The sequence below is a fragment of the Rattus rattus genome, chromosome 15, assembly GCF_011064425.1.
Source record: "Rattus rattus isolate New Zealand chromosome 15, Rrattus_CSIRO_v1, whole genome shotgun sequence".
In the NCBI taxonomy this organism is placed as follows: Eukaryota; Metazoa; Chordata; class Mammalia; order Rodentia; family Muridae; genus Rattus; species Rattus rattus.
The window spans coordinates 6,328,933-6,346,299 of NC_046168.1; the positions used below are offsets into that span (position 1 = coordinate 6,328,933).

At 51.0% G+C, this 17,367-nt stretch overlaps 1 protein-coding gene across 1 annotated transcript; it reads left to right on the plus strand.

Annotated features, from left to right (window-relative positions):
• The first annotated feature begins 2,268 nt into the window (after positions 1-2,268).
• On the plus strand, positions 2,269-17,116 carry Spry4 (sprouty RTK signaling antagonist 4). Its single transcript, XM_032885721.1, has 2 exons — positions 2,269-2,514; positions 12,585-17,116. Exon 2 carries the CDS (start codon positions 12,632-12,634, stop codon positions 13,532-13,534), a length of 903 nt encoding a protein of 300 aa, XP_032741612.1. The 5' UTR covers positions 2,269-2,514; positions 12,585-12,631; the 3' UTR covers positions 13,535-17,116.
• The last annotated feature ends 251 nt before the right edge of the window (positions 17,117-17,367 follow it).

The window sequence follows — 17,367 nt, forward strand, 5'->3', positions numbered from 1 at the left end:
TAATGATATATGGTGCCCTCTTCTGGCCTGCAGCATACATGTAGGCAGAATGCTATATACATAATAAATCTAACTCTTTTACACCCTTCCACAGACACACAGACACATGACCTCAGAGAGGGCTCACTTCAATGCTCAAATTGTATTTGCTCTGTCTCCTAAAAGACTGAGCTTCACAAGGGCAAGGGGGGTTATCTGTCTCCCATCATGAGCCCCCATCTCCACAGATGGCAGCATAGGACAAGCAAATAGTTTCGTCTCTCAGACACTGTGATTACGAGGACACCGCAGGGGTGGTGGGGCTTGAAGCTTCTCCGAAACTCCTCACTTGGGCTGGACAGATTCACAAAGTGGAACCCTGTCTTTTGGCTACATTTAAAAAGAAGGATCAGGAAGCATCCCTTCTCCTTCCTCCACAGTTTACAAAAGGAGTTATTCATTCTCATCCTTGAAACTGAACAAGGGCCATGGGTAAAACCAGCTAGAAAAAAAAATGTTATTGTTTAACTGCTTAAATGACAAGAAATAGGTTTCTCGGACCCTGATGGTGGGGAGGGGTTTAGCCTCAATGTAGAGAGAATTGGGTTGCAAGCCCTGAAATTCAGCACATTTACTTGCCCTTCTGGTCACCAGATGCGGGACTTTGGGCCTCAATTTCCAGATCTGACAAATGGGAATAGAGAGAAGTACAGAGGGAAGTCCGAAAGTCCGCCCTCCCACTCTCCACCTCCGGCTCTGGATGGTTCTGTCCCAGGAAGGAAGCTGAGGCTCCGTGGGAGAGTCTCTTCTGGTCCCAGGAACTGAGTAAGTAATCACTAAGACATGAGTTGCGAAGGCATTTTACGCTAGGACACAGTGACCTTGGGTTCTGGTCTGAACAGCTTGTGATGGAGCCCAAGCCCCAGCCCCAGGCCAGACCTCACCAGTGGTCTGAGTCTTTCAATTGGTTCCTGTGACAACAGTCAAGCGCAGTGTTATGGTGGCGTAGGTGGCCCATGAAGGCCAAACACCAGCAAGAGATATCTTGCCGGGGATTCAGACTGAGAACAAGCTCTTAAACTGCATCAAAGCCACCTCTACCCCAGGCTTCCCGGTTACTGGACGGCGCTGGGCCTGATGCTGGAGCGCCTGACTACAGGAGTCAGGCCTAATAGAGGGGCTTTTCTTTTCACCGGCTTGGGCTGCCACCCCCGCCCTATCCCCCAGCAAAGAAAGGCTCTCCGGCCATTTCCATTCCCTCTGTGGCTCAAGAGCCCTGTTATTTAATACCGTGGCCACCCGGGCAGCATCCTGCCGCGGCCTGCTCCACCCATCCACCTGGCCAATTCTCCCTATTCCTTTAGCCGAGCGAGGTGGGGAGAGCATTAGGGGAAACAGCCTTCTATAACAAAGGGGAGAGGGCCACAGGAATACAAAGGCCTGGAAGGACTGGAAGACAAGGACGCGAGTAGTGAAGGGGGCACCTAGCCAGGGCAGCAGAGAGCGGGCGGAAGCTCCGGGCATTGCGGACATTACACTGGGGCGGGGGGAGAGGCGGGGCGCTGAGAGGTGAGGGCCAGGCCTCTGGCTGAGTGGACAGAATCGCCCCGGGGGGTACTAGAGCCGGAAGAGGCCTCGGCCCAGATACTGTCCACACCCAAGAAATGGGAGGAGGAGTGGTCTGCACTTAGAAAGGGAGCCAGATTCACTCAGCAACCCCCACCCTGCCCTTCTTTGAAATAGACAAAGGACATTTTCTTAATTTTTGGCAAACGCGGCTGGAAGGTCCCTGCCCCCGACGTCCCCAGGCGCCACAGATCTTGAAAAAGAGAAGGTCCCCAGTAGGGGTCCTCTCGCTCCCCCTCCCCATCGCCTGAGGTGACAAGAGATACGCAAATCGAGGTGTGTCCTCCCCCACCCTGCGCTGAGCCGTGATCTGGAGGCCGCAGCGCCCCCCACCCTCTAGTCACACTGACGGTTCCTGCCCAAGCCCGCAGTGGCGTGAAGGTGGCCTTTACCTCCTCTCGCAGGCTGGGAGGAGGGTACAACCCACGCAGCTAAGCCAGCTGCTGCAGTCGCCGCCGCCCTCCATTCATTACAAAGGAAAAAAAAAAAGGAACAACAACCTCCACCCCTCTTTGTAAAAGAACGTCGGCCCCAGGAGGAGCAACAGCCGGCCCCAGCAATCACGGGTTAAGCTCTTTTCCGGCCCCCCATTCATAAAAAAAGGAGCCTAGCGCATGCGCGTACGGGGTCGCTTGTGCCCACCCATTCATAGAATCGCGAGCGGCGCGCGTGCGCACTGGAGCTCGCTGCCCTCCCATTCATAAAAAAGCCATTTTCCCAGGCAAGGGTTGCAACATCGCCGCCGAGGCAGCGAGCTGAGCTGACAGCGCGGAGCTGGCGCTGCAGGACTCAGAGAGCCTTACCGGCTCCTCTGACTTGGCGTCTGTGAGTACAACGGCGACTGACCCACTCTGGTTCGGGGATTTACACAGACGTGGAGCGATGCTTGTGACTCTGCAGCTCCTCAAAGTAAGTCCACAGCCGGTTTGGGGAACCAAAAGTAACCCCTCGATGCCGTGACGCGGCTCCCCTCGGGCTGGAGCCAATGGTGCACTATTTCTATCCCCTTTGGTGTCCCTTCCCTCGGCGTGCGCCTCCTCGGGTCCCTTGCGGTACACCGCAGCTACCAGGCGCGCCCGGCCCGCACGGAGCTGGGGGTGTTCACAGCCTGGCACTGCCGTTTTCGACCCCGGGCATTGCCAAGCCCGGCTTCCGCGCCCTGTGCGACTCTGGAAGCCCTGTGCATGTCAGGGGAGTTTGCCTCTGGCCTGGCCTCTTCTACCACCACTCTCCTTGAGCGCTGGAACCCGCAGCCCCGGGCTCGCTCTGGAGCAACCGCTTGGGACTGGGGGGCGCCCTAGGTTTGGGCGGCTCGCCCACCCCCGGGCTTCGTGCCCACGGTGCCAGCTCTGTCGTGGGTCTTCCCAGCCCGCCTCAGCGGCCTATGCTCGACGTAGCTTTTTCTTTCTTGGTTCCGAGCCGTGGCGGACAAGGTTTCCTATCCTTATGCTTTCCTACTGGATGGTCAGCGTGGGGCCGGCCAAGGACTGAGGTTTTCTGCTCCCTCTCCTTGGCGAGGAGGTTCCAGGCCGTCTGACCTTTGCTCGGCTGCCTCATTTTATGCTGTACAACTGCCTTGTTTCGCTCCTTCTGGGCCTGAGGCTCTTTAGCCACCCGGTGCCCCCCTATCCTCAGACATCGATCTTTGCCAAGCCCCAGGGCCCCTGGGCCTCTCGCTAAGGCTGTGGTGGGGGCTGAAGGTGCGTTTACATAACGCCGGGCGTGTGGGAGCTGGAGGAAGAGGTTGCGTGCGTAGGAGAGATAAGGTGCCCACTTTCCCTCCTTGTTGGTACCAGACTTGACAACACCGAGAATAGAGGATAAAGACGGTATGTTCTGAAAAATTCGGAGTCGCCAGGGCCACGGGGGCATTGAGGAGGGTAAGGGGGAGGACGGGCTTGGCCAACCCGGGCAGCTGGAGCTTGGCTTCATCACTGGGGCCACGGCTGTGCCCAACTCTCTCTCCAAGCAGACGATCAAAAAGCATTTACAGTAGCTGCTCTTGGGCAAGAAGACGGTTTCTCAATTCTTTTGATTGGGAGCTGGGGGTTGTGAGCAAAGGAGGCGAGAGGCAGAAAGATGGTTGCATGACTTGAAGGGCTGAGGGATGGAGTTCTTGGCGACATGGGCTGGAGGGGATTGCATGCTGGCTGAGTAAAAGGGAAAGCTGTTGGCTGGGCATCCATATTGTCAGGCCTGGCTCAGGGCAGAAGGCCTCCCACTGCGCAAGGAGGCTTCTCAGACACTGTGATGCTGCGAGGAAAAGATCGATTCCTTGGGGTCCTCAAACTCAGTGGCAGTCTCCTCATCAATGTCTCCAAACCAGTGGCGTGATTCCCCCATTTTCAGGAGAGGCAAGGGAACCTGGGGGAAGGCAGGAGTCCTGCACATCTCCTCTGTAGCTGACCAGTGCTGCAACCTTCCTGACAGGCCTCTACGCAGCACAGAGCTGGAAGGTGAGACCTAGAGCGGTTGGGAAATAGGGGTTTATCAATCTCTTAATAAGTTCCGTCTGGCCTAAGGCCCTACCCAATATTGCACTGCTGGATTTCACAATGTTTAGAGTTCTCCGGATCTTCACACAAATGGAGCATAAACATCTGAAATTTTCTGCTTCTAACCCGGCTCTACCGCATGCGGATGTGAATGGGTCTGGAAGGAAAGGACTACGGTTGCTCAGGCTCTTTCTCTGAAAGAAAGAAGTTGTAGTGTTGACACGCCTGAGTTTTAATTTCTCGATTGCTACTACTTCTTTGAGAAAGAGGGTCCCTTGGTTCCAGAAAAATTCTCACCAGGCTAGAGCAATTGAACTGTGTTGGTGGGGTGTAGATGGCTGAACTCTAGATGGACAGCTAGGTTGAAGGCCCTTGAACGACGTCCCTTGGTTATGTTCCATCTGAAATTTTTAGACCTAAGTTCAAGAGTCACTTTCCTTCTGGGATGTCCCAGCCCTCTCTCCTTGGGTCCCACGACCTTTCCCTCAGAAAACCGTAACCTCAACCACAGCTTTGGTTCAGTCGGGTGGGAGGAGACACAGCACAGAGATTGGATCCATTCAGGGAAGGTGGGGGGCTGGGCAGCCGTGGTCCTTGTTGCCTGTATCTCCTTCCTGAATTGGCAATTTGGAAATCACCCTTTGCCCAGTTCATACTTCTTTTTCACTATCTTGCAAACGTAGCACTATATGTGCCCAGGGGTTTGGCTGACTTTCTAAAACAACAGAAAACAAATGAAGGCAAATTCAGTGATCCAAAATTAAGGGAGACGCAAAACCCATCAACATGTTCTTAAGTGTCTTTTGAAATGTGTTACTCTGGGGTTTTAACATTTTTGGATCATATATAAGGGCTTTAAACTCACTTTCTGCTGTCAAGTGTCGCTTAACATGGTATCTTTCTGCCCTGTTTGTGGATTTGTATAACATTTTTAAATTATTTTTTGAGTCACGCACTCATTATCTAGTCCTGCTTGACTTCAAACTCAAGAGTTCCTCCTACCTTTGCCTCCCAAGTGCTGAGATTAAAGACTTGTGTAGCTGTAGCCAGCTAACATTTTCCGTGAAATCATGCCTGTTAGATATGGCCTAGGTGTTCAAGATGGCCTAAGGAGAAAGAGCCCTCTTTTGGTTCTGAATCTAAGGGTGCCTGTCCTCTGGTGGAGCCCAGGGAGTTCCGTGTGCCTAGCTGAGGGAGAATTCCTACCATTTGACTTAGTCTACTAGAATGTTTGGAGCTTGGGGAGCAGACTGAACAGGGTTTCTTGTCTGCCAGCTGGCTTGCTCATTTGAAACAGGGTCTTGTCCTGTAGGGACAGGCTAATCCTGACCTTTTTTGTTGTTGTTGTTGTTGTTTAAGAAAAGGTTTTCTTGTTCTTAATTGCATCTGTGGGTACTTCATGTGAATGCAGTTGCTCACTGAAGTCTAAGGTGTTGGATGCCCTGGAACTGGAGTTCCTGGCAGTTGTAAACTGTATGATGTTGGTGCTGGAAACCAAACTCAGGTCCTCCTGAAGACCAGTATGTGCTCCTGACCACCAAGGTAACTCTCCAGCCTCCTTTAATCCTGGGTGCTGGTTTTACAGATGTGCTATCACAAGGAGTTAGGAGTTGTTTTGTCTTGGTTTATTTTTTTTTTTTTGAAACAAGATCTTGGCTGACCTGGAACTTCGCATGTAGACATGCTGACCTCCAACTTAGAGCAATCCTCCTGCCTCGGTCTACCTCCTGAGTGTGTTGGTATTATAAGCAGGCTCCACGGTTCCCATTTTACAACAGGTTTTGTTTGTTTGTTTGTTTGTTTGTTTGTTAATAAGGATGGTAGGGAAGAGGAATACAGTGATTAGGTTTTTGCAAAGGGACAATGACTAACACAGGGAAATTTGTATATTATTGGTTCTTTCAGACCAGGCTAGGGGCTGGTAAGCATAGAACTTAATGCAGAACAAACTCCCCAAGAGCCTGAGGGACCAGAAGCAGCCAGTAGGGCTGCTAAGAGTGGCTAGGACTGGGTTCCCTGTTAATCCTGTACTCCTAGGAGGAGGGTCTAGTTTTAAAGACATTTTGAATAAAAGGCACAGGAAGTACCTCTGATGCAAAAGGTGGGGTATTGTTGGCTCTAAGGGAGCTAGGGCTCCCCTGCATATCCGGAACAGCTGACTAGGTTGGAGAATGTATCCACGACATGTGGTCAGGCTTAAGGGGCCCTGCTGTTCAGCTGTGATAAGGTGGTTCTTACCAAGGAAGGGCCTCCAGTCTGTGAAGGAAGGGAGGAAACAAGGCGTTGTAGGGAGAGCACAGATGTTCTAGGTCTAGTGGAGGAGGGGAAGGGGCCCCAGGGCAGGTGGCCACTTGCAGAACTGTTTCCCTTGTCAGTCTGTTTCTGGCTGGGAAAGGGGGAAGTCATTTCCTGTTCAATCCCAAGAGTGAGCTAAAAATCTATTGTCAGTTCTGTTTCTTGGTGGAGCTTAGGGAGACAATAAGACCATCTTGATGACTTCTAAAAAGAAGCCTTCCAAGGTACAGGACAGGGCTCTGCAGACTCCGGGCCGTATGCTGCACTTTGGCTTGAACGAGTAGTTCACGATTGGTACTACTGGTTAGCAGACTCCATTTATTCCCCTTTGTGGCGTGGCTTCTGATCCCTCTACGTGGGGTACTGGGCAGACAAGTACGGGAGTATGCATACAGCGAAGCAGAAACTTGAAACGGGTTAAAATTGCTCAAAGTACAACAAGGGGGAAGGGGAAAGGGCTGGAAACTGGTGATGGGAAGAAGGGTGGAGGACCACTGTTCTCTTTTGTGATCCCTAACATGGCCAGCTGTGAGTTCCTTAGTGCTAGTAAAGTAGGGAGCGAGTGAGGGTGTGTCCTCAGACAAATTCAGCTGCCTTGCTTCACAAATTGGCTTCCCCATAAGACACAGGGAGGGAAGTCCCTGGCTTCCCCTACCCCCTCTCTTAAGGGTCTTTCTAAAAGCAGTAAGTCATTATCTGGTTGTAGCTTAATTAACTAAACTGGGACAGGGTCACAAAGGACCAGGCATTGGTGTTCCAGAGGGGTGGGTGGGCTCCCGCAGCCATGACCTTTATTTTGAATTGTTTTAAAGGGTTAAACAACCCTCTTGTGGAGGAACCCGATAAGACTGAATGGGCAGCAGAGAAACTGTGCGTTCATTCAGAGCTTCTGGCCAGTTTGTCATTAGCTGACGTGTAGGTTTTAATGTGCAACGGGCAGGTTTCCCCAGTATTTCCCAGCCCCCCTTCTTAGGGTAGGATGACCGGCTTGGAGAAGAGTTGGCATGCCTCTTGATTCTTGTAGCCAGCGGCCAGTTCCCTCCCCCAGGTACCACTGGCAGTGATGGTCAAGCTCGGAACCGCCAGACCATCAAGGGACTGTGGTGGGAAAGGGTGGGGGTGGGGAGCTTGCTGATTCATCAGCCCTGGCCTCTTCTAGTTTCCTTCAGTGGCTCTCCCCCCCACACACACACACACCTGTACTGGAAACTCGGTCATCAGAGATGCCTAAGGAGCGCCCCCCCACCAAAGCATAGCTTGGTTGATGAGGAGGGAGGGAATCCCCTCTCACCCCAGTAGTTCTGCATCCTTTAAGGGCTATTTTTACAGTGAAACCCTGTGAGGTCATCTGCATAAAGACTTCACAACGTAAGGGGACAGAAAAAGTAGCCAAAAAAAAAAACTGGATTGAAATTTTTAGCTAGCCATCAGGGACAAACGCCCTATCTGGAGTCATTGATCTGCTGACTAGGTTACTGAACCTCTCTCTCCACCTACACTCACACCCTAGGGCTGGCGTTAACTGAAGGACCCATGGCTAGGAAAATGATTGGTGCTTATACACTTTTCCTTGGATCACCTGCAGTAAGGAAAACGCACCAGTCATTGTCAGCTAGGGCTCCCAGACCTCAGCCACAGGGTCACGTGACTGTATAGGAACAGCTTCCATCTTGGTCACTTGCTCCACCCTGTGACCCTTTGTACTTTAAAGTACCTTCTCCGTCGTGCTTGTGCACAGAAGTGTTGTCTTCCCCAATGGCTAGCTTACATGACTGTTAGTATGCATGTTTGTATACCACACGCATACCTGATGTTCTTGGAGGCCAGAAGAGGGTGTCAGATTTCCCTAGAACTAGAGATATACACAATTGAGAGCCACCATGAGGGTGCTAGCGACTAAACCCAGGTCCTCTCCAAGAACAGCAAGTGCCCTTAATTTGCTACCTGCATTCCTCAGGTCCCTCTGCCTTGTCATCAGAGATAGGTATGATGTCTCTCCACTGAACTTGGTGATAATCTAGTGGTGTCAGGGAACTATGGGGCTTGTGGTCTTCACTACACTAGGATTGCAGATCTGACAAAACTGTGCTTTAGGGACCAGAACTTAGGTCCGCCGCTTGCACAGCAAGCACTCTGCTGACCAGCCTTCTTCCTAGCCCTGTGCTCTCATTTCTAACGTCAGAATGGGCGCAATCTGCTAAAAAACAGAGAAGAGTAAATGAGAGAATACACGACCAGGTCCAGCAGAAAGCCTGGCACCAGGAAGTGTTCCATATTAGCCCCTTCTAATAATTAGCAATTATTAGCCATTATTATCAATCTTATTTGGTTGAGGTGAGGTGACAGAAAGTTCCTTCTCATGCTAATCATAGAGCCGTGAGGCACCTCCTTGGCTAAGTGCGGGATTGGCATCATTTCCATCCAGAATCTTCAAATTGACCATCTAGCTCTTCCCAACAACTTACCGAGGCAAAGCCTCCCCTCCCGTTTATGTTATATAATTCTCTTCCTTGGAGGAGAAGCAGAGGTGCCCGTGGAGGTGCACTTAACGCCTGCAAGGATGCACGGCAAACTGAGGGGTGGAAGTGTCCCAGGGTGGAGACTGAGCTTGGGAATAGAACTCAGACCTGGGGTATTTTGCCAGGCGGGGAGTAGGTTGTGCCGAGCGAGCGGTTGTCAGACCTGCAGTTTAGGAAGTTGTTTGTCTTTCTCAATCAGCCACATCAATTCAGCAGAGGCTCTGAGAGGCTGGCTGGGGCAGGCCTAAGCAAGTGTGAGCTGTGTCTCACCCCATCAGGGTTTGCTGAGAGGCTGGCTGGGAGGGCTGAGGGTTATCACAGGGAGATGCCTTCTCGAACCAAATGTCAGATGCTGCGTGTCCTGAGAGGGCTGAGTCACTGGGGGCCGAGATCCCACACCCTTCTCAAGGCTGGCCTAGACTGTCAGCCCAGATGTTAACAGCTGCCCCTGGAGCATGGTGGGAGCCTGTAGATAGCACTATCCTCACTGCCTCCAGTGGCTGCCGCAAACTGACTTCCTGGCTTCGGTGTCCATCACTGATTCCAGGATGTGTTGTTAAGCATCCTTCAGAGTTGCCTGTGCGTTTGCTTCTGCAAGAAGTGCAGCTGTTTTGGTGACCTGCTTGGGAAATCAGTCTGACTCCATGGCTTAAGGGCATCATTTCTTCCTCCCTATTGCGTGATTAGCTCTGTGCTCGGTCCTGAGATAAAAACCCTAGCTACAAGGGCCAATATGGAGCCACTTGAAGCTTCCACAGGCATTTTGTTAGCAGGTGTTCCCAACCTGGGCTTTCTGTAATCAGAGGCTCTTCTTGTCCTTGTCCTTGTCCGAGGAGGAAGGTTCTGGCTGAAACTCTACTTGGCTGAGACCTGAGAGTCTTACCTATGGTGCTTTATATTATGTACAAGGTACATCCCCCACCCCCTTTAACCAAAGACCCTGGGACTAGAACCTGGGGCTTCTAACTAGCTGGTCATTTTCTAGAGGTAAGGCCTTGGGAATCTCCTTAGAACAAGTGTACTATCTGAAAGGTAGCATTCCTTAGAGATGCCCTCTGTGGATGGATGCTTCTTCCCCACCTTGACCACAACAGTTCACTGAAGCTGCCTTGACAAAAGAATGTTCTTCAGTGACAGGCCTGCCAGGTGGTTGAGGCAAACTGACTCAAAGGTGATGCTCTGTGCTGTGCACGGTGGCTCACACCTGTAATCATGGCGGTTGGGAGGCTGAGGAAAGAGAACACACCACCTATGAGTTCAAGACCAGCCTGGGCTATTACATAGTATCGTAAGTTTCAGGCCTACCTAGCATGTAACGTGAGACCTTGTCTCAATAAACCGACAGTTAAAAAAGAGTTCTGATTTCACTGAAGAGAACTTTGGGGGCCCTGCACTTGGTAGACTTCATCCAAGACAGACAGGGGTATAGTGTATGAAGAAAGACCTTCAGAGCCAGTAGTCAGTGCCCTGTGTGACTGGGAACTGTCTGGTGACGAGCGCTGAACCAGGTAGAGAAGACTGGAGTCTTCGTGTTTAGTGGCATAGGTGATGCTAGACCAATGCTGTGTGACACATTTCATGCAGACTAGAAGCATCCATAAAAGCACCTCATCTCAGAGCTGGGGCAAGCATAGTTAGTAGTGAGTTCCCTCAGCCTTCTCCCTCCATCACCACAAAGACTTTTTATCATAGTTTGAGTCCCAGGGATCCAGGTGTCACTGTCTTGTGATACCAAGATGGTCCCAGCAAGTAGGGGGAAAAAAAAAAACAGAACTAGAAACCTACCTCATATCCCCTTGGCAACACCTTTGATGCCTTATGAACCAGTGAGAGACAGGAACTGTCATTAGCATCTTGAAGAGGCCCTTACAGAAACACCATCCTTGACACACCTTACCAGCCCATTGTGTGTTGTCTTTCTGAAGACCCTTCTTCCTCTTCTCATCCTTCCCTCCCCCCAGTCCCTTGAAGTTCTTTGTGAAATCTTCCCACAGTGTAATCTTTCCTTTGGATTCCAAATTGTGTCTCCTTTGAGCCGAGGTCCCGGCCTTCTGCTGCTATTTCTTTAAATTGATCTCCATCCGAATTCCAAATGTAAAGGTCAGCAGGCAAGGAAATGGCACTTCTAATAGAAAACAATGTGCACTTTCTAAATTTGAACCAAGCCGTTTCCGCTCTTTGATTTAAGTGACTTCCTGGGGTTCCGTGTCAGGCACTGCAGTTGAATCTCTGGCCCAATGCCAACTTAAAATTGCACTCTCTCAGTGAAATTAGAAACTGATCTAGGGCTGGCTTAGCTATTCTAGTAAGTAGCATTTAGTCTGAATGTTCAGCTCAGCACTTGAAAATGGGTGGTGTGAGTACCCCTTGAGAGGATTTCCCATGCAAGTTGCTGGGAGCTCACCTACCCGGGGGTTATTGGCTGCTGGCCGCTGCTGCTCTTGGAAGTGGGAGTAATAGGTTAATGTCCTGGATGAGCAGGCATCAGATGCATCCCTTCCTTCTCAGTATCCAAAATGAAGGCTTTTGTTTATCCAGCCCATGAGCTCCAGGGAGCACACAGGAGCTGTTGTATCAACCACATACATGGCCCTCAGTGCCCAGCACAGTCCCTGCAGGGCTTGGAAGTGCTTGTTTAGGAAGTCAAAATGGTTTTATTTTGAGGCGGTGATGAATTGTTTAGTGCTTTCTATGTACCTAGCTGTGTGCTAGGTAGCAGGTGTACATTTTCTCATTTAATCCTCGAAAGAACCCCGTTAAAGACAGACAATTCAAGGTCCCAGCACTTAACACTACAGGGGCAGGTGGACCCCTGTGAACTCAAGGCCAACCTGTCAAAACATTGAGTTCCAGGGGCCAGCCCAGGACTGCACAGTGAGACCTCCCTGCTATTCTCTGTCCCCCAAAGGAGGGGCAAGATGGCTCCTTTGCTATAGGTGCTTGTTCACAAGCCTGAGGACCAGAGCTCAAGCTTTGTCATCATACATAAAGGTGGGAGGAGACAGAAGACACTGTCCCCTAAGAGGAGTTTTGTCTGTCCGTCTGTTGTCGTCCCCCCGCCCCCGCCACATCCACACACCCATTAAAAATAATGTAAGCCAGGCAGTGATGGCATATGCCATTAATCCCAGCCCTGGGGAGCATATGGATCTCTTGAGTTTGAGGTCAGTCTGGTCTACAGAGTGAGTTCAGGTTAGCCAGAGCTACACAGAGACACCCCCCCCCCAAAAAAAAAAAACAATTTAAGGAAGTTGTAACTTGTTCACAGCAATGCTTTTAGGATTAAAGCTGTTTTTGAGACAGGCTCCTAGTCTGTAGCTCAGGCTATTCCCCCTTGCTTCCACTTTCCAAGTCCTGGGATTATGGGTGTGGACCTCCCACCCCTACCTCCACCTGTGGTGCCGATAACCAGAGCCAGAACCTGTGAGGCAGGATAGGAAAGCCCTCTTCCACCAAGCTGCACTTCAGCCCACGAGATGTTATTTCTTCCAGTATTGTTGTCAATTTTGATCATTTAAGCCTCGGGCATTTCTAGGAAGTTCACTGAAGGAATCTAGCTTCCATTTTATTTAGGCTCCCAAGGCCTCGTTTTAAGATTGAGGAGTGTGTAGTAACAGGCCATGTATTGATGCTCAGAATCCATTTTCTCTTTTTCCTTCCTCTCCTCCAGGACCCCTAGAAGCCTGTCTCTTGGTGCAGTTCAGGACCTCCAGCCTCATGGAGCCCCCGATTCCACAGAGCGGCGTCCCTTTGAATCCCAGCTCAGTCATGGTGCAGCCCCTCCTTGACAGCAGAGTGCCCCACAGCCGGCTCCAACACCCACTCACCATCTTGCCCATTGACCAGATGAAGACCAGCCACGTGGAGAATGACTACATAGACAACCCTAGCCTGGCCCCTGCCACGGGTTCCAAGCGGCCCCGGGCTGGGGCCCCAGAGCTGGCTCCTACACCTGCCCGCTGTGACCAGGATGTTACTCACCACTGGATCTCCTTCAGCGGTCGGCCCAGCTCTGTAAGCAGCAGCAGCAGCACTTCCTCTGACCAGCGGCTCCTGGACCACATGGCTCCACCACCCGTGACTGAGCAGGCCTCCCCCAGGGCTGTTCGTCTCCAGCCCAAGGTGGTCCACTGTAAGCCACTGGACCTCAAGGGCCCAGCAGCTCCACCAGAGCTAGACAAGCACTTCTTGCTGTGCGAGGCCTGTGGGAAGTGTAAGTGCAAGGAGTGTGCGTCCCCTCGGACGTTACCCTCCTGCTGGGTGTGCAACCAGGAGTGCCTGTGCTCCGCCCAGACCCTGGTCAACTACAGCACGTGCATGTGCCTGGTGCAAGGTATCTTCTACCACTGTACTAACGAGGATGATGAGGGCTCTTGCGCTGACCATCCCTGCTCCTGCTCCGGCTCCAACTGCTGCGCCCGCTGGTCCTTCATGGGCGCCCTCTCTCTGGTGCTGCCCTGTCTGCTGTGCTACCTGCCAGCCACAGGCTGCGTCAAGCTGGCCCAGCACGGCTATGACCGCCTGAGACGCCCCGGTTGCCGCTGCAAGCACACGAACAGCGTCATCTGCAAGGCAGCCAGTGGGGACACCAAGGCCAACAGGTCAGACAAGCCTTTCTGACACTTTGGATGAAGACGCAGTCCCTCCTGCCAGCCTCCTGAGGCTGACCTTGCTCATCTGTCCTCTCCTAAATCCTAGATTGGGAAGAAACCGGCAGAGAACACTACTGCCTAGCCTCGAGTCCCCAAACGGATGAAGATACACTTTGGGGGTTTTCATGGTCTTGAAACTTTGTTAAACAGCAGTGACAGTGTCGGGATGTGTAAGGGGGCAGTTTTCCTATTTCAGAAGACTGAAGACAGATGTGGACACAAAATCTGCAAGTTCAGCCACTCAATGGCCTTCCCAGCCCCTCTTCTCCTTCCCACTCTGGCTCCTACCTGGGAGGAACAGCTAACGGGAGGTGAGATACCTCGAGGAAGCCCCTCAGAGCCTTGACTTCTATCTTTTCCACCTCTGTCCATGCCTGTTGGCCTTGGCCTCTTGGGAGGGTGCACCGTAGCAATTCCTGCTGTATGTACTTGATGGCTGAGAACAAAATGGCCGGTAAGCTGCCACCCTGGAGCCGCCGGATGGATGAGGAACCGCCTGACTGTGTGTTCCTCCTCGCTTCCATCACTTCCCCGGGGGTGTCCGCTCATCACACCATCCTCCGGTTCTTAACCGAGTCACAGACTGGCCTGCCTGCTATGTGTCCTGAGCTCTTACTACTCAAATTCTTTGTAGAAACTTGCTGGGTTAAGAAGGCCAGGATGACACAAGCAAGACCAAATATCATTTTGCCAATGAGTCTGACGCTGTGGTCTCTGGATCCAGCCATGGTGTTTTTATATGTTTAATTAAACTAGATGCTATCGGTGTTGAAACAGTAATAATACAACAACTTGCTTCCTTTTGGGCCACCCCCAGGAAGGGCTGATTTCAAAATCTGGGGGCAAGCCACCTCAAGGAGTGTTTCCCCCGCCCCCTGCACATCAAGAATGGCAAAGAAGAGGCCGTCCCTCCCACTGGCAGAATGACAGTTGAGCCGAACTGGGGTTGGGTTTTCTCCTGATTCTGCTGCTTGCTTTTTGTGTATAGTGATGCGTCTGTCTTTATGTACATAGAGAGATGACAGAGTCTATTTTAGTGTTAGGAGGCCCCGGTGGGGAAGTCAGAAGATGCCAGAGGGGGTGGGGATCGATTCTCCAGGGGCTGCTGGGTTTGAGCCCCACTTGTTTTGTGTGCAGCACACACACACCCCTCCCAACAGCCCCCAAAGACGTAGCAACTCTTTCTCACACGGTGCTAAAGGACTCAGAAAGCGCGCAGCACGTCCAGTGGGTAGGTACTTGTTGCATGCAGAAGGCTACAGTGTCTCTGGTCCTTGCCCCCAGCCGTTGCGTGGGGTTTTGTTTTGTTTCTTTGGTGTTTTTGTTTTTGTTTTTTGTTTTTTGTTTTTTTTGTTTATTTTGTTTTGTGTGGTATTTTGTCTCCATCCCTGCCTCTGAATCAAGAGATAGCACCTGGGTCAGAAGAGGTACCCCAGGTAAAATTGGGAGAGCATTAGGCAAAAATCATGTGGAACAGTTCTGGTTCTTGGAATGAGCTGCCCCCAGGGAGGAAATAAGGCGGCAGGTAGCTGTGAGTGGAGTGAACCTATTGCTCTTTTCTCAAGGATTCACACCCACCCCCACCTTGGAAGCTAGTAGTAGTAGTAGTAGTAGTAGTAGTAGTAGTAGTAGTAGTAGTAGTAGTAGTAGTAGTACTTTATGATTTAGAATAAGTTAATAGTAACCATAGGTATTTATTGATCTGAGGAAGAGGGAGGGTTTTGTTCTCAGCTTTATTTATGTAACATTTACTGGCTTGTAAAAGGCGAGTATAAAATCCTGCGTCTTCATCGTCTACAGCTAATCCATACACCTCACCCGCCCTTGCCACAATTGCAGTGTTCTTGCACAGATTGGAAGGAAAGACAGAAGACAAACCCCACGATCAGCAAACCACTTCACACTAATTGAATGTATTATAGAAGCTTTCTGAAGGGGCTGGAGATGTTTTCCTCGGATGAGGTGTGTGCAGGGAAACTCCCCCAAAATGATAGCGCACACGTGCACTCTTTCCAAGAAGCCTGGGAGCTTTGCCCGGGGTCTCTCCCTCCCTCCCTCGATCTGTCTCCACAGGACAGCTGACCCAGTGGCAAGCTGCACTTTGGCGATCTTGGTCTACACACTTCTGTGGATAGTTGAGTTACATAGGCTGTGTATGCGCACATACACATGACATTTACATACACACACCTTCTTCCACACAGACTCTGTTTCCTGGCAACCCCTCCCAAACCCTGACGTTGTGTACATAGCTGTAAACACGGATTTTTATGGGTTTTGGTTTGCTTCCCCCCCCAACACACACCCTTGTTTTGGTTTGGGAATGATGTCTGCAGAACTCCCCCTGCCCCCAGGAGTTTACCTTGGGACCCACTTACTCAGTGGTAAGGGAATGGGATGAAGGAAGCATCCTTTTTCCTCTGCTCTGTTTTTCTCTGGCTTCTTGACAGACACCTCCACATGGGGAATGCAAATACACAAAAATGGGGTAGTTTGTTTATAGGGCCCCCCCAATCCCCTTGCCAGGCAACAGGCATTGAGAGCACAGGTTCTCACAAACAGAACATTTCCGTAGCTGTTTCTGACTTGTTTGCTAGCGTTTGCAGCTTGCTTGGCTGAGTTACATCATTTAAGACGCGCCAGCTGGTCCTCGCTCTAGACCGGGGTGGGTGTCAGTTGTGCCTGGAGCCGAGGACGGCATCCGGGATGTTGCTTAAAGTACCTTGGCTCCTGGGTTTCCCCCATTGTAGGGAAAGGCTGGTATTCCTGTGGGGTCTGAGTCTAGGCTAGCCACACCTTCCAAGCACAATCCAAGCTCCTTAAGCCAAACGGAAGGGAGCAAAGAGCAGCCCTTACTCTGTTCTCGGGCCCTTCTCAGATGGCATGGTGGGAGGCATCCTTGTGATTGTGATGGGTCCTTTGAGCTAATGCCATCCACATGGATGGGGCCCAGCTGGATCACAGCCCCAAGGGGGCAACATACACCAAGTTGGTCGGGGCCAGAACCCAAGGTACCCACCACTCGGAAGCAGCATGGTCTCCAGTGCTGCTCCAAGAAATGGCTAAGGTGTGTGGGCAGCACAGATTTGCACTGTATAATTTACTAGAACATCCGGGGCTTCCCCGGCCTCCCAGTTATGCATTGGTGAGTAGCTCCGTGCCCTCCCTGATCTGTAATGGTGGATGTCAGTCCTGTGTTTCCATTTTGATTGTGGGTGGCTGTGCTCTTTCTTAGCTTGCTTTTCTCTTGTGTCCTGTGGTTGATTTCCTGTTAGCAGCACTAGAGCTGTGCCCCAGCACCCACTCCACCACATTCCTGTGTCACTGTAGCCCCCCTGTTCACCCCCACCACAAAAGTTACCACGAAAGGTTTCCTTTGTAAAAAATATTTATTTTGAAGCTCTATTTTAATAGTATTTATTTTAGAAAGTCTACTATTGTAAGAGTTCTTCTGTTTGTGAAGAAAAAAACAAGTTAAAAACTGAATGTACTGATCTAGAAGATATCTATAAATATATATTGTTAAATATATACATGGCTGCCATCCTCATCTGTGTCGCTTGCGTTCGTTTGCCTGACATCCTCACCCAGCAGAAATTCCACACTCTAAGCCACATGGGGGTGTGCATACAACAAACAGGCTGGGCGTCTAGACTGGGCAGACCCTTGTCCTAATTGGGAATGCTACTAAAGAACTTTCTGTTTCAGAGTGAAGCCAAGGGCACAAAATCCTGGGTCCCTTGTTCCCTCACACAGGGTATCTGGGCTTTTAAGTTTTCTTGTCCTTTGTTAGTCTTTGCT